This window comes from Capra hircus, chromosome 16 (genome assembly GCF_001704415.2).
Source record: "Capra hircus breed San Clemente chromosome 16, ASM170441v1, whole genome shotgun sequence".
Taxonomy (NCBI): Eukaryota; Metazoa; Chordata; class Mammalia; order Artiodactyla; family Bovidae; genus Capra; species Capra hircus.
Genome location: NC_030823.1, coordinates 27,737,095 through 27,761,140, shown reverse-complemented (window position 1 = coordinate 27,761,140; position 24,046 = coordinate 27,737,095). Strand labels below are relative to the sequence as shown.

The following is a 24,046-nucleotide window of genomic DNA, read 5'->3' as shown; positions in this document are numbered from 1 at the left end:
TAAGTGGAGGGATCAATTTTCTCAATGCCTAACCTAAAATGAAGGTTCTCTTTCATCAGGAATCTAAGTAATGTCATATATTCAATTGTAAGTGCACCGTACTTATTTTTGTTTTTGTGTGAAGCATACAAAATAGAATATATTGGATTTCTTATATCTATAGAAAACAAACTTGCAGTTGTTTTACCGAAAGGTATGCGTGGGGAGTCCAGCTGCTCGCCACTCAGAAGCCAGTAAATAGGCCAGGTTGGTAGAAAAGAAAGTTCGCCTTATTTCAGATGCTGGCGACTGGCGGGGGCGGGGGGAGGGTGGCAGACATCTGTCCAAAGACTGACTCCCCCGCTGACAAGCAGGGGGTGAGAGCATTACAGACAGAGTAGGGTGGGGCAGGGGCTGGAGGGCTGCATGAAGAAACAGCACAGTCATCTTAAAATTGGTCATCAGTGGTCTGACTAGCATCATCTTGGTTTTAGGTACAGTTAATCTTCAGTTCTGGGGTGCACTTGTTCCCATTTCTTTGGGGTCAATTCTCAGAATTGTGGCAGCTCAAGCCCTAGGTACAGTCTGGTCATCACGTAGTTAATGTCTCCTCCTGGTTTTTTAGTATCTATAAGACAGCTCACAGGCTATGGCTCAGAATATTATCTATAGCCCTTGAGAAAGAACTAAAGGTCCTTGAGTGTGCCTGATGACTGCATTATTAGTCTCCTTATACTGTTTTCCTTTGTTTCAGCATTTCTCACTTCTCAGATTAAACTTACTCTTTGACTAGTTTTCCACAGACAATAATAGGCAGGCATATTGCCCTGCTCCACTGCAGCTGTACTACAGTAAGTCTGTATGTGAAGTCACGTGTTTTATTCATCTTGATTAATGAGACCCTGTCTTAACATAGATAAATCTTGCCCTGAAGAGTACTAGAGATCCAAGAAAAACTAAGCAATAAATTGCCATTGAAACAGCCAAACAGTCCTGAAATATTATAGCTCATATGAGAGAAGCTTCACACATGTTTTCCCAAATTTGACAATAATCCTAAAAAAGTGGTAAGTTGTGAAGCTAAAATTTATAAACAATAATAACGAGTTGTGATCAACATGTTAAAAAGATAATACTGATTTTTCTATTTTCTTCATAGAAAACATTAAAAAATAACTGTCATAGGAAAGTGATCAAAAGTATACAAAAACGGGGGGCGGAGAATGACCGTAAATGGTGCCCCAACAGTCTAGAGACAGAGATAAATAAATATATATAGTTGTCAAGAGCATTATTAATCTTAAAAGAAACATTACGTTTCTGGATTTTTTGACACTCTGTAGAAGTGCGTCAGGCAGTTACTAAAATTTTTAGTTTATCTGTGTGACGTTTGTGAATTTTGCTAACCTTTCAAATGTCATTTGTAAATTCTTTCTCATTTTATATATTCACTTCCCTAACTCTCTGCTTCTAACTTTTTGCTTTTTAACTAAATAGGGACCCCACAAATTGTATGCGCTTCAGTTCCCGAAAAACCAGGATGTGCTCTTCTACGAGTCTCAGAAACCGCGGGATTTCTCTGCAGCCTCAGTTTCTTTCTCAGAAAAAAAAAAAGGCATTTGCTCGGCATCTCCTTAAGAGTTACCAACAGTTACTCCAACCACACAACTCTCTACACCTGGGGAGGGCCTGACCAGAAGGGTAGGGCGCCCGGCAGGAGTCACCCTCTCCGCACAGACTGTACGCGGGTCCCGCCCGACCCCGCCCCTGCCGGACACCGAGAGTTGCGGGAAAAAACTGCAGGGCCAGGGCCGCTGGGCGTAGCACCCCTCCGGGAGGAACAAGGGCCGGAAGGGAACCGGGTGAGGGTGGGGGTGGGGCGTTCGAAAGCCGCCGGGGTGGTGGGCGGGGCGGGTGGCGGAGGGGCGGAGCCCACCGACGACCCCCGGGGTGGGGGCGGGGCACCAGGCCGCAGCCCCTCTCCGGGAACTCTAGCGCCTACTCAGCGGCGGAAGTTCCGGTGTTGGTGAGCGGAGGTCAGAGGTCAGCAGGAAGTCGATACGTGGCCGCCGCCTGTCCCCGCCGAGGAGGCGCAGCAGGCGGAGATGGCGGCGGTGTTAAGCGCAGAGCGACTCGAGGTCTCTGTCGACGGCCTCACGCTAAGCCCGGACCCAGAGGAACGACCCGGCGCGGAGGGCGCCCCGCTGCTGCCGCCGCCGCTGCCGCCGCCCTCGCCTCCAGGGTCCGTCAGGGGCCCGGGCACCGCAGGGGAGCAGCCGGAGCCTGGGGAGGCGGTGGCTGGGGGTGCGGCGGAGGAGGCGCGGCGGCTGGAGCAGCGGTGGGGCTTCGGCCTGGAGGAGCTATACGGCCTGGCGCTGCGCTTCTTCAAAGGTGAGCCTGACAGGCCCCACCCCCGCCGCCTCTGCCGGGCCTTGGGGAGACTGGACCCGAGTAGCCCTGACCTACCCGTGCGGGACCGCGGCGACTGGAGCTGGGCTCTGTCCTTGGGGGTACTCGAAGTTTGTCACTATCCGCTTGGTCACTAGGTCACACCCCTAGGGGCCTGGAACCTTGGTTTAGCTTTCCGGGTCCGGCCTCCCGGAGGTTACCAGGCATCTTACCTAGATTTAGCTTCTCGGTTTTCCAGGATCCTGGATGGAAGAATGAGTTCTCTTTCCCAGAGGTTCCCAATCTGGGATTTTTTGTTTTTTAACATCGCGTTCTTTTTCTTGTTTCTTGTGATTGGCACTTAAGAACCACCGATTTTTGCCCTTCTGTAGTGAAAGAAATTTTTTCATGGGTTCCATTCTTACGCTTTCCATTCATTCTGGGGATCCATAAACTCGAATAGGGCTTAATCACCTGACAGTATTGATATGGCAGAGAGAAAGAAGTTAAGTATTAAGCTAATCCCTTCTAGCTTGTCAAACTCTAAATAAGAGAAGGGATAGCTGCTGTGTTCTAGCGACTTCTAGATGGTTAAAATTTTTCCAGTGTCCAAGAGTGGATTCTCAGATAAAGGCCTAAAAGTAGCCTCTGTATTTCTCACAGAATTAGTTGTAGTAAATCTTGTCATAGAGCAAAATTGTGGTCTTGGATTTGTTTTTTTTTTAAATTAGGTGATTCACTTAGTCAAATGGTGAGTCACATGACCTTGTCAATGGGAAAAACTGATGAGCTATTTAGATCTCGTGGGGCAGAAGAACAGAGAGAGACATCGCAAATGAAACTTTAAAAGTGGTTACTAGGTTCTGTATACATTCCAAAACAGCATATTTATGACCTTTCCCCAGAGGGAGTACCTTTTGGAGTACATATTTTACTAGCTGAAGTTGAGTCGTTGAAACTACTGATAACATTCAAAAGTTACTTGTTTTCTCTGAAAATAATTGTGCAAACTGATGATAGCCTTTCTTGTATAAATTTTACAGAAAATTTAGTCATTCTCCATTCATTGCACTAAAAAAACCTTTTTTTTATTGGAGTGAAAGATTGTTTTACGATGTTGTATTAGTTTCTCCTGCACAGCAAAGTGAATCAGCTGTTCATATGCGTATGCCCCCCGTTTTTTGGATTTCCTTCCCATTTAGGTCACTGCAGAGCATTGAGTAGAGTTCCCTGGGCTCTACAGTAGGTTCTCATTAGTTATTTTATATGTGAAAGTGAAGTCGCTCAGTCATGTCCGACTCTTTGTGACCCCATGGACCCTAACCTACCAGGCTCTTCTGCCCATGGGATTTTCCAGGCAAGAGTACTGGAGTGGATTGCCATTTCCTTCTCCAGAGGATCTTCCTGACCCAGTAATGGAACCCAGGTCTCCCACATTGCAGGCAGACGCTTTACCATCTGAGCCACCAGGGAAGCATTTTATATATAGTAGTGTGTGTATGTCAGTCCCATTCTCCTAATTCATCCCACCCCCTAGTTCCCCTTCTGGTTGGTATCTCTACTCACTGCATTTTCTATTAAAAGTTTATCCTTGAAATATTCATGGTCATTCCACTATGAGTTAAGCCCTCTGCTAGTTTGGGGAACTGGTAATGGCTAATGAGTTTTGGCGGAGAAGGCAATGGCACCCTACTCCAGTACTGTTGTCTGGGAAATTGCATGGACGGAGGAGCCTGGTGGGCTGTGGTCCATGGGGTCGCACAGAGTCTGACATGACTGAAGCGACTTAGCAGCAGCAGCAATGAGTTTTGGAACACTTGACACTTAGATCACTGGCTTGAATTTAGAGTTTCCTGAGGTGATGATATACTACTGCTTATGTAAAAACCTGGTGGTTTTTGTGAAATTTGTATGACTATATTTTACTTTAAATTTTTATTCTTGGAACTTATTTTTCTAGCGTATGATAAGATTAAAGTGTATCTTAGCAGAACAATGTGTAAGAATAGAGAAGAATGAACTTCTAGTCCTAACTTTTGCCATATGACTAACAAATAAATGGATAATTTTATCTTCTGAATCTGTATTATTTGAAGATAGTAGTAGTATCTTCTTTGAAAAATTAAAACACTGTTAATGTGCAATAAATTTAGCATTGCTTGGGAGTCAAGAAGCTTTGGACTCTTTTTTTTTTAAGTCATTCAGTCATGTCAGACTCTTTGTGACCCCATGGACTATACAGCCCATGGAATTCTTCAGGCCAGAATACTAGAGTGGGTAGCTTTTCCCTTCTCCAGAGGACTTTTTTTTTTTTTAATATGCTAAGCAGCCTGTATGATCCCAATTCCCCAGCCAAGAATTGAACCTAGGCCACAGCAGTGAAAGTACCAAGTCCTAACCACTGGACTGCCAGGGAAATCGCTCTCGATTCTATTAACCTACTCCTAGCCAATTAACTTTTCTTTGAGACTCAATTTGTTTATATATATAGATATATATGACTGGATTAAATGAATTTTGACATCTCACATTCACGATTTAGTGCTCTAAACCTCCCATTATTTTAACATGTTTGTCCAATGTAAGACTCTTAGGGGAACCAGTAATTTGGGAACTTAGTTATAGTCACCTTAGAGGGGAGAAGCTACATTGATAGGTATGGTTCAGGAAGTTCCAAAGATAAGCTCTCAAAGTGGTATCCAAGTACTTAGAAATATCAGCCTGGCAATTAAAAGGTACATTTTTGCATGGGTCATTACATAGTTAGCAGTGAAGAAGCTATTAGTATATGAGGTTCCTGATTTAGGTTGGGGGAAGGGAGGAAGGCTCTAAAAGCAGTCAGAAGGGTTATGGAAATGGGGTGAGTGAAGGGTTGCTGCTTTTGAATTGTGTGAAAACCCTTTTTCCTGCATAATACTTGACATTTTTATCAGTCTTGTGAGGACTTTAATAAATCACTATTTTGTGGTTTTATATCTCACATGAATTAGAAATAACATTACATTTTATCTTTTGCTGTGGAATAAATATGAATCTTGAAAACATGAGCATCTTTTTTGATTGAAAATAACGTGAATTAACAATCAGGAACCCTATTTGTTATTCTGTCTCTATCACAGCGATCATAGGCCAGTGACTGAACCCATTGTGTCAACTGCCTATCCTCTTAGTTTTCGGTGGTAAAAGTGAAATAATAGATGAAAATATTGGCAAATGTAAGTTAGCATTTTATCATCCAAGCCGAGTTGTTGAATCCTTATTATGGATAAAGTTTTATATTAGGCTAGCACTGTAAATGAATAGTATATTCCCTTTTGCTTGAAACTTATAGTCCAGGGAGTTAAAGCCTCAGTGGCAACTGCAGCACAGTGTGGAGGATCCAGAGAGCAGGTGCCCTTCCAGAGAAGGGAAAGTTCTGTGTGTCTGGGAAATGGCAAGCAGGGATTAGGTAGTTAGCTGGAGAGAACTGGGAAGCTCAGTTAGTGTCATATCCATGTAAGGACTTGAATGGCATTGTAAATAGCAAGATTAAGCTGATTTTCTTATCTCTTTGGGTTAAGGACTAAATCGGTTGCCTTTACTGGAGCCTTATACTTCTTGGATATAGTTAACCTGGGAAGTTGTGTTTTGGTTTTTAGAGTTCTTAGAAGTGAGGTTTTCCTTCTCTAATAACTTTACTACCTCGCTCCATTAGCTGGTAGGTGGTTGCATTCATTTAAAATTCTAGGCTAATAATTGCCACCAGTTATTGAGCAGATGTTCGCTAAATATCAGGTACTGTTTTGAGAGCTCTTATGATTGATGCTCAAATTGTACCATCTTTAGCAAGTGGTAGGTCTCTTCAGATTGGTTCCTAAGTTCCTTTGACATGACTAGTAGTCTTCCATAGCTTCTTTGCTCTCTGGTATGATGAAATAGTCCAGATTCATCATATGCATTTCCTGCCTCCATTGGAATCAGCCATTTCTCCAAAGAGAATTGATTCCTTTAGTGGAAAGTGGCATTTGAGAGCCATAATCAGGATGTTAGCAGTGGGCACTCACTGCTACTAGATTGGTCATTATTTCAGTAGACAGATCTAGGGGTGTGTGTGGGTAATGTGTGTGTGGAGTGATAAGTTTTTGAGAGTATGATATGTAAAAGGAAGCTGTAGTCGAATTTGGAGAGAACTAAAGTTTTAGACTCAGTTTTTCTATGAAATTGTTAATGCATTTCCACTAACATTGCTATCTATTACATGGTGTTATGTTGCTGATAACATAGAGGCAATTATATGGACATACTGAATGGTTCCATTTTTCTCTGTCTTCTTTAAACATATGCACTTCCAAGAACTTTTATGAATGGCTCCATTAATGTTTTAAAATACTGTAAAGCTGTAATTTACTCTTTGGTGACACATATAATTAGTGTGTGCCTCCTGGACTTAAGTGGATTAGCCTCAGATAATTTCAGGTTTAATTGTTACTACTGAATGTCTGTTAAATTTTGAGTTTATTTTCCTCTTCTTTATTGTCTTTAGGTATAAGTGTATAGCATAGAAGGATGTATAGACCTGAGACAAAGAAAGAAAATTATAACCACCAGGAATATAATGCCTTTTAAACATCTCTTCTTATTTGCTATTTCGTATTAGATTTGAACTGAACTAAAATTTTCCTTTGAATATGGGGTATTCAAGGATATATATACATATATGTGTTTATATTTATGGATGTTTTATTTTGATTTTAATATTTACCTGAGGCCTCCCCTTTGTTTACTACCCCTGCAGAAAAGTACAAATCATAAGTAATACTTGATGAATTTTTGCAAATGAGTACACTTTGGTAACCAACCCCAACCCCCAGAAGGAGATAATGTTTACTTTTATCAGTTAGCTAAAATGAGAGCTTCTCTGCTTCAGTATTTAGGAAGTTGAGCTCTGGAGTGAATACTCCCTGGGGTACTGCTTCCTAGTTGTCACTCAGTTGTTTAAATTCTGCCTTCCTTTACTCAGATTATTTATAAACTCTTAGCAGAGTACCTAGCAGTTGGTATCCTGTGACTGCCTATGTTGAAGAGGAGAGATTACCAAGAATTTATTATGGAATGTGATCAACTTTTATTAAGCACTTCAAGCAGGCTAGGCAGTTTACAGGGTTGCATATTCATTAACTCAGAAATACTGCGTTTATTATACTTTCTTATAAGTAGTATAAGAATAAATCAGATACAGAAAAAATATATCACTTTTTTTCTTAATTGAACGTGGGGAAAATGTGGTTTTAATTTTAATATTTCTAAAAGATGGATTTTATTCGATGTGTATTCTCTGCCAGGCAACAGTGATAGGGCCACAAAAGAACAGATTTGAGCTTCGGCTGCTTTGGTGGAAATACAGTATCTGGAATGAGAGAAGAGAGAGATGGTCCTGCTCTCATGTACGCAGTTCAGACCATCGCTGGATCCTGCTTTCAGTTGAGGGATCATTCATAGAGTTAAAGACAAAATGGAGCTAATTCAGAAGAAAGCAGCTTGTGTATTGTGGGGATTTGAATCCCCGCCATCACCATAATAGCTGCTGCCTAGTGAATGTCTGCTTTATGCAGGCACTGTGTCAAGACTTTGGAGCACATTATTTCTACCCCTCACAAGAAAGAGAAGTTATATTCTCCATTTTTTGATAGCAACACTGAGACTCAGAAAGGTTATCTGTATTTTGTCTCAGTAAATAACAGAACTGAGATTTAAACACAAGTCTTTAGAAGGTAAGTATGAGTGAATAAGCTGAAAATATTTTGCCTAAAGAATAGAGAACTCAGGGCAAGTATGATGTGTGGTATTTTGTGGAATTTGTTTTTTTGTTTTTGAGGTCTGATCTGTTAGATGTGTTTTATTTAATGCCCAGGACTAGAAATAGACCCTGTGGCTAAAACTGAGAAGAATCTAATCAGGATAAAGAGCTAAAAATTACAGCTATCCATCCAAACATGGAATAGACTGTTTGAGACAATGAATTCTCATCACCAGGAAGTGTTCAAGCATACGTTAACAATTACTAGGTGGCTATGCTTTTGATTTCCTTATCATAATCTTTTATGTATCAACATCAGATTTTTTTCTTTGCTTTTACTGTGAGGCATATATAAAATATTTTATAGTTACATTGTCTAAGCTGATAACTTCCATAGCATACAGAAACTCTATACTTTCATTTCTCCCTTCCTCACATAAGTTGTATAATGTGTCCAGTAACAAATTATTGTAGACCTAGTGGTTATGTAGAGAGGATTTGAACTTTGATTTTGCAATTCAGTCATCTATCTTTAATATCCTTTCCCACCCATAGATTTTATTAGCTTTCATTTCATAAGATAAAGGCTAGAAGGACCATTGAAATAATTTGTCATATTTCTCTGTCTTTCCCTCCAGAGAGATGATAAAAATATTTCTCAGTAAACATACTGTAACAATTGATGTGTGAGACTAATATCCTTTTGTATAATTAATTTCGGGTGGAAGGGTAATCATTCAGTGCTTTGGGCTTGGTTGCTGTGATTGTAACACTATTATCAAAATTATGCTGTCTTATTAGAGCTGTAAAGTTAAATACTTAAAATTTAATAGGAATGTAATCTAGAAGCCTTTTCATACTGTCATGGGGTTCTTTTGATGAGGGTGAAAAAGCTGGTTTGAAACTCAACATTCAAAAAACTGACGTCATGGCATCTGATCCCATCACTTCATGACAAATAGAAGCGGGGAAGATGAAAGCACATTTTTATTTTATTTTCTTGGGCTCTGAAATCACTGTGGACGGTGACTGCAGCCATGAAATTAGAAGATGTTTGCTCCTTGTAAGAAAAACTATGAGAAACCTAGACAGTGTATTAAAAAGCAAAGACATCACTTTGCTGACAAAGGTCCATGTAGTTAAAGCTATGATTTCTCCAGTAGTCATGTGGGTGAGAGTAGGACTGTAAAAGAAGGCTGAGAGCCAAATAATTGATACTTTCAAATTGTGCTGTAGGAGACTCTTGAGAGTCCCTTGGATTGCCGTCAAACCTAAAGGAAATCAACTCTGAATACTTGTTGGAAGAACTGAAGCTCCAATACTTTGGCCACCTGATGTGAAGAGCCGACTCATTGGAAAAGACCCTGATGCTGGAAAAGATTTTGGGCAGGAGGAGAGGAGGGTGGCAGAGGATGAGATGGTTAGGTAGCATCACTGATGCAATTAAAATGAATGAGCAAATTCCAGTAGATAGTGGAGGACAGAGGAGCCTGGCATGCTGCAGTCCATGGGGTCACAAAGAGTCAGAAACAACTTAGCAGCTGAACAACAACAAATCTAGAAGCCATTTCTGTCCTTATTAACTTGGGAAAATGTGTTACCACAAATGTAGTGGCTTGAAACAACACATACTGTTTTATAGTCCTGGAGGGTTAGTAGTTCAGAATGGGTCTCACTGGCTTAGGATCACAGTGTCAGCTGGGCTGTGTTCCTTCTGGAGACTCTAGGGGAGAATCTGTTGCCTTGCCTTTTTCCACCTTCAGGAGACCAGCTCTGTGCTTTCACATGTGACCCCCTTCTTCCATCAGAGCTAGCAGCATAACACCTTCATACCTCCCTCTGTTCTTTCTCTTCTTCCATTTATAAGGACTCTTGTGATTACTTTATGCCCATATGGGTAGTCTAGGCTAAGGTCAGCTACAACCTTAATTCCCCCTTTTCATGTAACCTAATATATTCACAGGAATATACTATGGATTGTGGGAATTAGGATGTGGATGTCTTTTAAGGGGAGTAGTATTATGCCTGCCACACGTTGTAATCTCTTATGAACTGATTACTGAAATGGAGCAAATGTGTTCATTCATTTTACCTTTTTATCAAAGTGGAAACCAAGGCAATTAGACCAAGTTGTAATATAAAATTTATAATGAAAAATAGCCATCCCCCTGTTTCTTTCCCCATCTCCAAGACCTTCTCCCCTAAGGCAGCCACTTTCCAGTATTTTAACTGTCTCCTGGTATTTGTCTTCACTTTCCTGCTGCTGCTTTATTTTTAAAAAGCAACTTATATATATGTGCCTCTCTCTTCCTCCTTCCCAAACTCCCAATTTTATGATACCACATTTGTGATTAACTCACTCAGTTGTTTCTATTTGTGTTATTTACAGCCGAGACAGATCATGCACTTTGATTATATTTTTGTTCTTATGCAAACTCTTTGTCTTTTGTGTGGTTAGAAGTAATTATCATTTGTTTTCTTTGTTCCCAGGTAAACTGCTTTTTTAAAAAACATCTCTCCTAGATGTTCTTAAATTTTTGATCCAGTCTTAGCTTTCTCCTTTGTTGAGTCTCTGCTTACTGTCATCCTGAAAATTTCTTTCACCTCTCTGTGATGTTGAAATTTCTGGAATTTGTTTTCTTTTAGACTTTTTTTTTTCCTATTGGAAAATTTCTTTTACACTCCCCTTCGCCCCCAACCATGTTGGGAGCTTTCTCAAATGTTGGGTGATCCTTGGGCATTCATTCTTTAAGGGTAAGGCATTGGAGAGCCAACTATAACCTTGAGTACAGCTTTTATTGTAGGTGATGAGGCAGAAGTTTCATTGAGGATCTCTAAATATCAGTACCTTTCAAGCCAGTATGTACTGGTCTTTTAGGCCAGTTTTTTTTCATGAAAATATTTTTCTCCTGCCTGCAGTGTATGAATCTTGCTGCCAGTATTTTGGCATTAAACAGGAGAAGGGAGCATGGGTGGAAGTCATTTACCATTTACTAGGGTAACGTTCATTTCATTTCTCTTTTTAGTCCTGCAGCTTAGTCTTAGACTGATGTCCTCCCACCTGAGTATATGTGATTTGTGTTCTCGAGTATACCCATCTGTTAATATATACTGCCTCTGCTAAACTAGGGGCAAGGTAGCCATCTGTGTGCTTGGGGTTGGGTGGGTAAGGGTACCTGCTCTTTAGATAGGTTTTAAGCCAAAACCCCTGTTTTTATCTAGACTCCAGCTTTTAATGAACCTGGTATCTTCAATTCCTGAGCCTTTTCAGTGTTCTCTAGATTAGCTTCCTTATTCCTTTCAGTGGGGTATCATCGAAGATCAGATGTAATTGTGTATATTCAGTTCACCAGGTTTAACGGAAGTTTGTGCTCAGTTGCTAAGTTGTGTCCGACTCTTTGAGACCCCATGGACTGTTGCCCACCAGGCCTAGACTTTGTCTATGGGATTTCCTAGGCAAGAATGCTGGCGTGGAAGTTTAACTGTATGTTTTCTATCCTTTGTTTGAATTTTTTAAATTCAGTATTTAAAATATTGAAGTTAGTTTGGCTTTTGCATTTCTTCCTTTAGTCAGCAAACATTTTCAGTAAGTCAGTTCAGTTTAGTCGCTCAGTCGTGTCCGACTCTTTGCGACCCCACGGACCGCAGCGCCTCAGGCCTCCCTGTCCCACCACCAACTCCTGGAGTCCACCCAAACCCATGTCCACCGAGTCGATGATGCCATCCAACCATCTCATCCTCTGTCGTCCCCTTCTCCTCCTGCCCTTAATCATTCCCAGCATCAGGGTCTATTCCAGTGAGCCAGCTCTTCGCATCAGATGGCCAAAGTATTGGAGTTTCAGCTTTAACATCATTCCTTCCAAAGAACACCCAGGACTGATCTCCTTTAGAATGGACTGGTTGAATCTCCTTGCAGTCCAAGGGACTCTCAAGAGTCTTCTCTAAACCACAGTTCAAAAGCATCAGTTCTTCAGCACTTAGCTTTTTTTATAGTCCAACTTACATCCATACATGACCACTGGAAAAACCATAGCCTTGACTAGACAGACCTTTGTTGACAAAGTGATGTCTCTGGTTTTTAATATGCTATCTAGGTTGGTCATAACTTTCCTTCCAAGGAGTAAGCGTCTTTTAATTTCATGGCTGCAATCACCATCTTCAGTGATTTTGGAGCCCAGAAGAATGAAGTCAGCCATTGATTCCACTGTTTCCCCATCTATCTGCCATGAAGTGATGGGACCAGATGCCATGATCTTAGTTTTCTGAATGTTGAGCTTTAAGCCAACTTTTTCACTCTCCACTTCCACTTTCATCAAAAGGCTCTTTAGTTCTTCTTCACTTTCTGCCATAAGGGTGGTGTCATCTGCATATCTGAGGTTATTGATGTTTCTCCTGACACTCTTGATTCCAGCTTATGCTTCCTCCAGCCCAGCGTTTCTCATGATGTACTCTGCATATAAATTAAATAAGCAGGGTGACAATATGCAGCCTTGATGTACTCTTTTTCCTATTTGGAACCAGCCTGTTGTTCCATGTCCAGTTCTAATTGTTGCTTCCTGACCTGCATATAGGTTTCTCAAGAGGCAGGTCAGGTGGTCTAGTATTCCAATCTCTTTCAGAATTTTCCACAGTGATCCACACAGTCAAAGGCTTTGGCATAGTCAGGAAAGCAGAAATAGATGTTTTTCTGAAACTCTCTTGCTTTTTTGATGATCCATCAGATGTTGGCAATTTGATCTCTGGTTCCTCTGCCTTTTCTAAAACCAGCTTGAGCATCTGGAAGTTCACAGTTAACATATTGCTGAAGCCTGACTTGGAGAATTTTAAGCGTTACTTTACTAGCATGTGAGATGAGTGCAATTGTGCGGTAGTTTGAGCATTCTTTGGCATTGCCTTTCTTTGGGATTGGAATGAAAACTGACGTTTTCCAGTCCTGTGGCCACTGCTGAGTTTTCCAAATTTGCTGGCATATTGAGTGCAGGACGTTCACACTGTCATCTTTCAGGATTTGCAATAGCTCAACTGGAATTCCATCACCTCCACTAGCTTTGTTCGTAGTGATGCTTTCTAAGGCCCGCTCGACTTCACATTCCAGGATGTCTGGCTCTAGGTGAGTGATCACACCATCGTGATTATCTGCGTTGTGAAGATCTTTTTTGTACAGTTCTTCTGTGTATTTTTACCACCTCTTCTTAATATCTTCTGCTTCTGTTAGGTCACTACCATTTCTGTCCTTTATTTAGCCCATCTTTGCATGAAATGTTCCCTTGGTATCTCTTATTTTCTTGAAGCGATCTTTAGTCTTTCCTTTTCTATTGTTTTCCTCTATTTCTTTGCATTGATCGCTGAAGAAGGCTTTCTTATCTCTTCTTGCTATTCTTTGGAACTCTGCATTCAAATGGGTATATCTTTCCTTTTCTCCTTTGCTTTTTGCTTCCCTTCTTTTCACAGCTATTTGTAAGGCCTCCCCAGACAGCCATTTTGCTTTTTTTGCATTTCTTTTTCTTGGGGATGGTCTTTATTCCTGTCTCTTATATAGTGTCACGAACCTCCATCCGTAGTTCATAAGGCACTCTGTCTATCAGATCTAGTCCCTTAAATCTATTTCTCACTTCCACTGTATAGTCATAACGGATTTTCAGTAAAGGGTCAGATATAAATATTTTAGACCTTAAGGACCGTATGTGGTCTGTCTTCATATTCTTTGTTTTTTTATTTGTCTGTTTCTGCTTGTTTTTAAAAGATTTCTTTTAAAAGATTAAAAAAAATTCTTAGTTCACAGGTCTTAAAAAAACAGTTGTGCGGGGGGTGGGGGTGCAGGGAGAACGATGGCTGAGTATGACTAACTGCTAAAGTGGATGTTACCCAAACCAATGGGAAAAAGTTAAAGATAAATTAATATAAACAACAGCTGTGGGCAGAGTTGGTCCGGTTTGCCGATCCCTGCTTTAGTTTGTATCCTTTAGGTAAAATAAAATTTTAACCTGACTTTTGGTCTTCAATTTTATTGAAAATAAACTTTTTTTAATATAATTATCACTGGACAGATGCTAACCGGTGATCCCTTTTAGTCCATTTGATTGAAAATGGCCAGCTTTGTATTCAACTTCTCCAGGTAGTAGAAGTAGTCATTTTCTGCTTTTCATTGGTGTGTTTTCACACGCTTGCATCTGAACAATAGCTCTGCAGCTTCTTTCCAGCATAATTTATATTTGTTTTTTTGGTTGCCATAGAAGGCGGTTTTCCAAATTGATTGGATTAATTAACTCTATAAATGCAGGGACCAAGGGTAATGGCTGTCTTCCTGAATGGCAGGACTGAAACAGCTTTCCTTTAGGGTTGTGGCCCTGGCTAAAGATTGAGTTTCAGCAAGACTTTTTCTGTCTATGCAGTTACTGTGGTAACTTCTTTTCTGCTATGTTTAATGCTTTTGGAACCAAAAATAATTTAGGAAAGAGAATTCCCTGGTGGTCCAATGGTTAGGATGTGGCGTTTTCACTGGTCAGGGAACTAAGATTTCACAAGCCTCAGGGCACAGACAAATTTAAAATAAAAGTAATAATATAGTTAAAAAGTAATTCAAGAGAAAATTATTTTCATCTAATGCAGAAAAACTAAATAAACCCTCCTAGTGTGCGAACTTGAGCCATCTGAAGAGTGAAAGAGAAGTAATTTTTTGTAACACTATAATAGTCTCTCCAGTGACACTGATCTGGCTGGGGGCGGGGGTTACTTTCTGTTCTCTCTGAGGTTTAGAATGTCAACATGATGTAGGTTGTCCTATACTAAAGGTGGTTGGGATTCTTGGTTTATCCTCCTGGGTTTTGTACGGTTCTCAGGAGAAAATAAATGCTCTGTTACTCTCATCCTAAAGGCTGAAAGATTAAGTTCCCTTCACTTTTTAAAACTGTTTGCTATAAAAGGAAAAAAGCATATATGTATTTGATATAAAAGTACATATGCATATTGGAAATCAGAAAATAAAAGTGAGAGAAGAAAAAAAAATCTGTAATCCGATCTCTTAGGAATAAGTATTAACTTTTGGTATGTTTCCCCTGTGGCTAGGCTTCGCTGGGGCTTAGCATTAAAAAAAAAAAAAAATCTGCCTGCAATGCAGGAGCCACAGGATACACAGGTTTGAGCCCTGGTCAGGAAGGTCCCCTGGAGAAGGGCATGGCAACCTACTCTGCCCAGGAGCATCCCATGGGCAGAGGAGCCTGGCAGGATACAGTCCATAGGGTCTCTAAGAGTTGGACACGACTGAAGCAACTTTGTAAATTTTGGAGACTAATCCCTTATCGGTCATATAGTTGCTTATGGTAGTCTCTTAGGAGCCTTGGTATTTCTGTGGAGGCAGTTGTAACGTCTCCTTTTTCATTTCTAATTTTATTGATTTGCGTTCTCTCCCTTTTTTTCTTGATGAGTCTAGCTAAAGGTTTATCAATTTTTTTTGTCATTTCAGAGAATCAAATAAGAGGGGGAAAAAAAGAAAAATTAGCAAATGTATAAAGATTCTGTGGAAATGCCAGTAAAATACAAAAGAATGGATGTACTGTTTTATTCTCACAGAGATTGACCTTTGCAGTCAGTTTTTTCTTTAGAGAGATTTCTTGGGCATGGTTTTGGTGTGGTGAGTGCCTAATTAACAAAGCTTGTGCTTAGCACTGGCGTTCATGGTGGTGAGCAAATTTGAGTGCTTGACCAGAACTTACACTTAAAAACATATTCTCTTTTGAAAAATCCTTTATGGATTGGCAGTATATTCTTAATCCTGTCTGGCATATAAAGGGCAGATATTAAAATGACATCTAAATATCCTGAAACCCCCCTCCCTCTGTTGAGTCATCTTTTAGGGTCACGGTTAGACTAACACCCTGCTGAAAAATGGGTACAGTTTCCTTGTTGACTCACCCTCTCCTGTGGTCTGCTAATTCTGGTTTGCACTGCCTAATATTTGAAGTAAAGGAGCAGATTTATCACCTGGTAAGAAATCGACCCTCCCTCCTTTAAAGTAACTTTAGAGTAGTAATCTTTTTAAAAAATATGTGCTTTTAATTTTGGTTTTATTTTTGCCTATGCTGGGTCTGCGTTGCTTTTCTCTGTTGACAGAGAGTGAGAGCCACTCTCCAGTTGCTGTGCTCGAGCTTCTTGTCGCAGTGGCTGCTGTTGTTGCAGAGCAGGGGCCCTAGGGCACAAGGAGGCCTAGGGCACAGGGCTTCGGGAGCTGAGGCTGCTGGGCTGTAGAGCATGGGCTCTTAATAGGGAGGCACATTCACTTAGTTGCTTTGCAGCGTTTGGGATCTTCCCAGATCAGGGGTTGAACCCATGTCTCCTGCATTGGCGGGCAAATTCTTTACCACTGAGCCACCAGGGAAGCCCTAAAATATTTTTTTCGTACCTACTAGTCTTACCTGTTAGCTTCAAATCATCTCCCTGAAGCAAATAAGAATTCGTGTGTGTTTGTATTTGAAAATTGCTATATTACATGACTGATAAGAAAAGTGGTCTTCCAGTGAATAAAGTTCCCATTTGATGTTATCTTTATTGATTTTTATCTTTATCTTTATTGAAGGGGTCAAAGCAACCACTTTAATAGAATTTAGGTTTTTTTTTTTTTTTGAGGAGAAACAAAATCCCAGGGGTCCTGATGGAACAAAGCAGAGAGTCTACCCTTGAGGGTATGCTGTCTACCCTTACTGTTTCTCAGGCTTACTGTATCTTCTTTTTCTTTATCTCAAATCACCAGCAGCATATTTTTCTTTTATAAGGCTCAAGATAACATGAACAGTTAAGTTGGCACCTGTTTGGTTTACCTTTCATCTCATAAGCTAAGATCAAGGTTGGAGCTGTTTTTCAAATCATCACTTTGGGGAATGTGAGAAGAAAGTTGTCTCTGAGACGTAATTACCATAAGAAAACTTTTGGTGACTAATATGTACAAAGTTAAGGTAGATGCTAAAAGAAGCTTATGAACATCTTGAAAATTGAAAAAGGCTTTTTGGTAAAAAGTTGCCACTATTTCACATTTTTTAACACTATTATCTTAGAATACAGAGTTCTGGCAGGCTAATTTTGTTAAAAAGAAAGATGTATATGTATAATCACCCATTTTTACATAGTTGTAAACATAAAATTATTTTTTAATATCTGTTTTTATTCTGCTTGTTTTCATTAATACATTATAAGTATTCTCTGAAATGATATATAGCCCTTATTTTGTCATTTTAAATAGCTGTATAATCAGCAGATTACTGTAATTTAAGTATTGTGTTATTGTTGAATAATTAAATTTTAAATAACTCAGCAGTTAACAGGTGTAACACCGTTTTTAAGATAATTTTTCAAGGCAGTATTTAGAAAAGAATTCATTAGGCTTGTTGGTTTTTACATGAGAGACAATGTAAAGATGTATTTTGGTTTTCTAAACTCATCTATTTTGCTCTATTTTTGTTATATATTACATTGAAATTAAATGTAACTACTGGTCCAACTTAAACAGTTGGAACAAGTCATGTTATTACCTTTTTGACATATTTTTTCCTAAACTCTAAAATAATTGTTCCTTTATCTCAGTATCAGTTCAGTTGAGTTCAGTAGCTCAGTCGTGTCCGACTCTTTGTGACCCCATGAATCACAGCACGCCAGGCCTCCCTGTCCATCACCAACTCCAGAGATCACTCAAACTCAAGTCCATTGAGTCAGTGATGCCATCCAACCATCTCATCCTCTGTCGTCCCCTTCTCCTCCTGCCCCAATCCCTCCCAGCATCAGAGTCTTTTCCAATGAGTCAACTCTTCGCATGAGGTGGCCAAAGTATTGGAGTTTCAGCTTCAACATCATTCCTTCCAAAGAACACCCAGGGCTAATCTCCTTTAGAATGGACTGGTTGGATCTCTGCAGTCCAAGGGACTCTCAAGAGTCTTCTCCAGTACCATAGTTCAAAAGCATCAATTCTTTGGCGCTCAGCTTTCTTCACAGTCCAACTCTCACATCCATACATGACCACAGGAAAAACCATAGCCTTGACTAGACGGACCTTTGTTGGCAAAGTAATATCTCTGCTTTTCAATATGCTATGTAGGTTGGTCATAACTTTCCTTCCAAGGAGTGAGCGTCTTTTAATTTCTTGGCTGCAATCACCATCTGCAGTGATTTTAGAGCCCCCCAAAATAAAGTCTGATACTGTTTCCACTCTTTCCCCATCTATTTCCCATGAAGTGCTGGGACCAGGTGCCATGATCTTCGTTTTCTGAATTTTTAATAATTTGTTTGTGGTGTATTTATACCTAAAATACACACCTAGACACAATTATATACTGGATTGCCAAGTTACACATTTTTAATTGAGCTCAGTGGTTTGTAAACTCCAAGAGGGTGATGAATCCTGGTGTCTCAGTCAGTTCAGTTGCTCAGTCATGTCCGACTCATTGCGACCCCATGAATCACAGCACGCCAGGCCTCCCTGTCCATACCAACTCCAGAGTTCCCTCAAACTCACGTCCATCGAGTCAGTGATGCCATCCTGCCATCTCATCCTCTGTCGTCCCCTTCTCCTGCCCCAATCCCTCCCAGCATCAGGGTCTTCTCCAGTGAGTCAACTCTTTGCATGAGGTGGCCAGAGTATTGGAGTTTCAGCTTTAGCATCATTCCTTCCAAAGAAATCCCAGGGCTGATCTCCTTCAGAATGGACTGGTTGGATCTCCTTGCAGTCCAAGGGACTCTCAAGAGTCTTCTCCAACATCACAGTTCAAAAGCATCAATTCTTTGGCACTCAGCTTTCTTCACAGTCCAACTTTCACATCCATACATGATCACTGGAAAAACCATAGCCTTGACTAGACGGACCTTTGTTGGCAAAGTAATGTCTCTGCTTTTGAATATGCTATCTAGGTTGGTCATAACTTTCCTTCCAAGGAGTAAACATCTTTTAATTTCATGGCTGCAATCACCATCTGCAGTGATTTTGGAGCCCCCAAAAATAAAATCTGACATTGTTTCCACCGTTTCCCCATCTATTTCCGTTTCCTATGATTTGCACACAAGGGCTCAATAAATATTTACTAAGTTGAATGAATGAATATACAAAAGGTCTTACAGTGTTCATAATTGAAACAGACTTCTAAGAGTTAAATTTTAAAATGGGAACTGCCTTTTAGTTGGTATATATAGACCTATGCATAATCCTGTTCTAAAAGCTTTAGAGGAAGTTCCTACTTGGTACTAATTGTTTAGTGATACTGTTTGCTCAGTAACAAAGACAGATGGCAGGTCCACAGGTTTCTGAGTTGTTACAATTTTTATTAAATATAAATAAAGTCAGTGCCACAGTTTTGTCTTTTTTCAAGTGTTGAGTTCTTATTGAAAAAAATTCAGATTGAAGTATATGTATATATAATTATATAGAAGTACATAGATATAATTCTTTTCAGTCCCCACTCTCTTTAACAGTTTGGTTTGTTCTTCCAAATATTTTCCTTTGAAAGATTAAAATATTCTTAGTTTTAAGACCTCTGATCACTACTCCTCATCTTAGCCCTTTCCCGCTTTCTCATTCTCATCTTTTTAGTGTGACTCCATCTAGATCTTTTTCTTTGCATTTACATGCATGTAAAGGTACCCATATAATATATATGTGGGTGTGCTACAGGCTGGATTTCATCAATTCTAAGACTTAGTATTACGTACTGTAAAGAAAGAAAAACTGCCAGTTAAAACTATAAAATATAATAGATGTAAAAACTAATCTGATTTTAGAGATGTTAAAGTGTAGGTTGGGGGAGTACTTAGAATTGAAGATACTATATTTTGTGCTGTATGATTGTATATAGTTTTCTGCAGCTTGCTTTTTTCATTTAACTGTATTTCTTTGTGCTTAATCACTCAACTGTCTGACTCTGTGGCCCCCCGGGCTCTAGCCCACCAGACTCCTCTATCCTGGGGTTCTCTAGGCAAGAATACTGGAGTGGGTTGCCATTTCCCACTCTAGATATTTCCTTTACTTACTTCATTTATTCCTTAGACTGACTGTGCCACATTATTTAGCTGTTTCCTTATTGATGAACTTTTAAGTTGTTTACAGTAATAAGAAAAGAGTGCTGCAATGAAAATATTCCTGTGTCCACCTCCTGTGTGTTTGGGAATGCTTATCAAGAGTAGATGATGAGAATTGGAATTACTGGACCATAATGGCACCCCACTCCCGTACTCTTGCCTGGAAAATCCCATGGACAGAGGAGCCTGGTGGGCTGCAGTCCATGGGGTCGCTAAGAGCCAGGCACGACTGAGCGACTTCACTTTCACTTTTCACTTTCATGCATCGGAGAAGGAAATAGCAACCCACTCCAGTATTCTTGCCTGGAGAATCCCATAGACAGAGGAGCCTGGTGGGCTGCTGTCTATGGGGTCGCACAGAGTCGGACACGACTGAAGCGACTTAGCAGCAGCAGCAGCAGCAGGACATCTATATTTACAATTTTGGAATATATTGCCTGATTTCCCTCTAAGATAACTAACAATTTATACTTTGAACATTAGTGTATTGAGAATGGGTACCTGTTTGTCCTGTTCTTACCAACTCTTGATGACCTAACTTTTTTGACCTATCTGATGGTAGACAGCATCCTTAGTATCTAATGGTTTCGGTTTCCATTTCCTTGACTAGTGAAATTGGATGTTTTGGGATGCTTATTGACAGCTTGTATTTTTTTTTCCCCTAAGATTCCTTGAACAGGATATGAACTGTTGTGTAAACCATCTTCTTCTCTTATCATGAGTAATTTTCTTTTGGTGATTGCTCTGTACATGGATAAAATTTGTAGGCAATAGACGCTACTTTTAACCTTTTTTGTTTTAAAATTTGGTAGTCTCTTATCATTAGAACCAACCAGTAACTAACACTTGCATTTATCAAAGAAGTAGGATTCCCTATTTTGTCAGCACCCAGTTTCATGATACTTTTAAGTGTTGCTAGTGGTGGTGAAGTCTCTGTGGGTCATACTGGCTTCACTGTAATTGCCCATTGGCAACCTGCCAGAGCAGAGGAAAGACCCAACAGTTATTACCATTAATACAGTCCTGTTACCTCTGAAGTAGAAAAGACTCTTTATTGATAAACAGACTTAAGAGTTTAAATGGTCCTATAGCTAGGAAGTGTCTGAGATAAGATCTAAATCTAGGATGTCTGATTCCAAAGTCCTTTCCACCGCATCGTACTGTTTCAGTGGGATGGATACATTTTGAATATAGCCTTTCAAATTATATGTACTCTCCTATGCATATATCTCTTATTTAAAATGCTCAATATAAAAATTTTTGAACTTATTTTAAAAAACGATTGCTGAACATTTTTAATATTTGAAAAAGATATTAAGTGGTACACTAGTGTGTGTGTGCCTTACTGTTGCTTGACATTGGTTTCTCTTTAGTAGGTTTTTTTTTTTGATTGATTTACTCTTTGTAGTAATTTTAACATAAATATTAGTATTTAACTTTATTTTAAAAAATTAACTCAGCCTGAAGTTTTTTTTTATCTTGGCTATAATTATTAAAATTTAGTAGTTGAAATAAAAATATTCCTACAGTGGTTTTTATAGGCAATATAAATTTCACAGGCAATTTGTGATATACATTATACCAGAATTTCAACATACAGTGTTGAAAATGTTGTATTTTGTCAGTGCTAATTGTTTTTGTGTTTATTTTTGTTATAGAAAAAGATGGCAAAGCATTTCATCCAACTTACGAAGAAAAACTGAAACTTGTGGCACTGCATAAGCAGGTTCTTATGGGCCCGTATAATCCAGACACTTGTCCTGAGGTTGGATTCTTTGATGTGTTGGGGAATGACAGGAGGTAACAGTGTTTTATTGTGTAATGTATTTAATGAGTGAGTGCATGCTAAGTTGCTTCAGTTGTGTCTGACTCTTTATGATCCTATAGCCTGCCAAGCTCCTCTGTCCATGGAATTCTCCAACCAAGAATATTGGAGTGGTGAGAAGGGTACAGAGTAAATCGGTTCAGATGTAAATAGCTGGCTCATTAGCTTTAGAGTAAGAGCTAAGCAAACATTTTTGCTTGCAGCTTCTGGAGTCGTCAGATGTTTATCTGTTTTTGGTTTGGAGATGTTTATGGCTAAATATCGTGAAAGATGTTTACTCATTGATTATGAAATAAGACAGCTTCATTTGATTCTTCCAAAATAATATTACAACAGCAATTTGCAGTATACTAGTTGATTCTTTTGTTGGGACACGTACAGAGTTGTGACAGGAAAGAATATATTAAGCATTTTATTCAATTAAGGCTAAACTATAAGAAAAGTAGAACTCTGATACCCTTTTACTAGTATGGAAATTATCAGCAGTGCAGTTAAATTATGGTGTAAGTTTGGTTTGTATGTAGGCTATTTAGTTTAGTAAAGCAGTCCATGCATGTTGAAGTTTTGAATCTGTATAGTCAAGTCATTCTTCATTTTAGTTATAATTGAGACTTGTTTATATTTAGGTTTAAATGAAATCAAAGTTTTACTCTTTTAGGAGTAGCAAGTAACTTTCTTATTGTTCTTTACAGGAGAGAATGGGCAGCCCTGGGAAACATGTCTAAAGAGGATGCCATGGTAGAGTTCGTCAAGCTCCTGAATAGGTGTTGCCATCTCTTTTCCACATATGTTGCATCCCACAAAATAGAGAAGGAAGAGCAAGAAAAAAAAAGGTGAAGTTTGAGAGCACAGAATACTAGATCCTTGTGCAGCCTGTCTACTGCGTAGTATCCTGATGCTTCTGCTTTATGGAGTGTCTGTTCTCAGGCAGCTGTCTTAACTTCCACTGGATCCCTACTTCCTATGGCAGTTGCTCAAAACTTTCTGATGTGAGCAGGTGCTTTTATTATGAGTTTTGAAGGGAGAGGGTTTACTGCTTCCGTCTGGCTATACCTTTAAAAGGAACCACCCATTCATCACGGCAGCATTCCTTTTGTAAATTTCTGAGCAAACGCAGTAAGCTCAGCCACCCCTCCTCCTTACCCTCTGGTCTCACACACCCTTCGCTGCTGCCTCTCTTTTTTTTTTCTAGAATATTCATACTCTATATCATGGTTATCAGCTATGCTACATGGTATGCCTTATGTAGGCATTACATATTGGCTGTGGCTTCCAGGTAGCTCATTAATTACTTCCAGAGGTTACAGGGGGTGCTATTGAATGCACTGTTTATGCTTATGGGATTTTCTGTCATTATTGTGAATTTAGCAGAATTATAGTTACCACTTTATTTATCTAGAGATTATATTTCCAAGAACAATCTGAAATTTCTAGGTAATGAAAATAATGTTATAAAGGCATCTGAAACAGTTCTTTGCTCAAAAAGAATTTTGAAAAGGTGAAATTATGAAGTTTCCTGGAAAATGGCAGAAAGTCATAGAATAAAATGACGAATACGTTGTTCCAGAAATTCGTGATTAAAAGGAAAAAATGAGGTGCCATTTTATAGCAGTCACTGTGAGAACATCCTGAAATGAACATTTTCACATACTGTTGTTTGTAGTGAGTATATTTAAAAATAATTACAAACTTTTTAGGAGACAATTTGTAGAATTTATTAAAAGTTCAAATGCTACCCGGCAATCCCACTTAAACCCATTCTACAGAAATACCAGAATATGTTTGCAGAGACTTACCTTCAAGGGCTTCCCTGGTGGCTCAGACGGTGAAGACTCTGCCTGCAGTGCAGGAAACTTGGGTTCGATCCCTGGGTTGGGAAGAGTCCCCTGAAGAAGGAAATGACAATCCCCTCCGGTAGTCTTGCCTGGAAAATCCCATGGTCAGAGGAGCCTGGCGGACTACAGTCCACGGGATTGCAGAGAGTCAGACACAGCTGAGCCACTAACAGTTTCACTTCATTTTCGAGA

At 39.6% G+C, this 24,046-nt stretch overlaps 1 protein-coding gene across 1 annotated transcript in view; it reads left to right on the top strand.

The window, feature by feature from the left end:
* ACBD3 (acyl-CoA binding domain containing 3) overlaps positions 1,972 to 24,046 on the top strand; it is a 37,680-nt gene continuing 15,605 nt past the window's right edge. Inside the window, exons 1-3 of the mRNA XM_018060225.1 lie at positions 1,972 to 2,370; positions 21,853 to 21,994; positions 22,712 to 22,852. Of these exons, the coding sequence (XP_017915714.1) occupies positions 2,085 to 2,370; positions 21,853 to 21,994; positions 22,712 to 22,852 (569 nt within the window). The 5' untranslated portion in view covers positions 1,972 to 2,084. The remainder of the gene's footprint in view (positions 2,371 to 21,852; positions 21,995 to 22,711; positions 22,853 to 24,046) is intronic.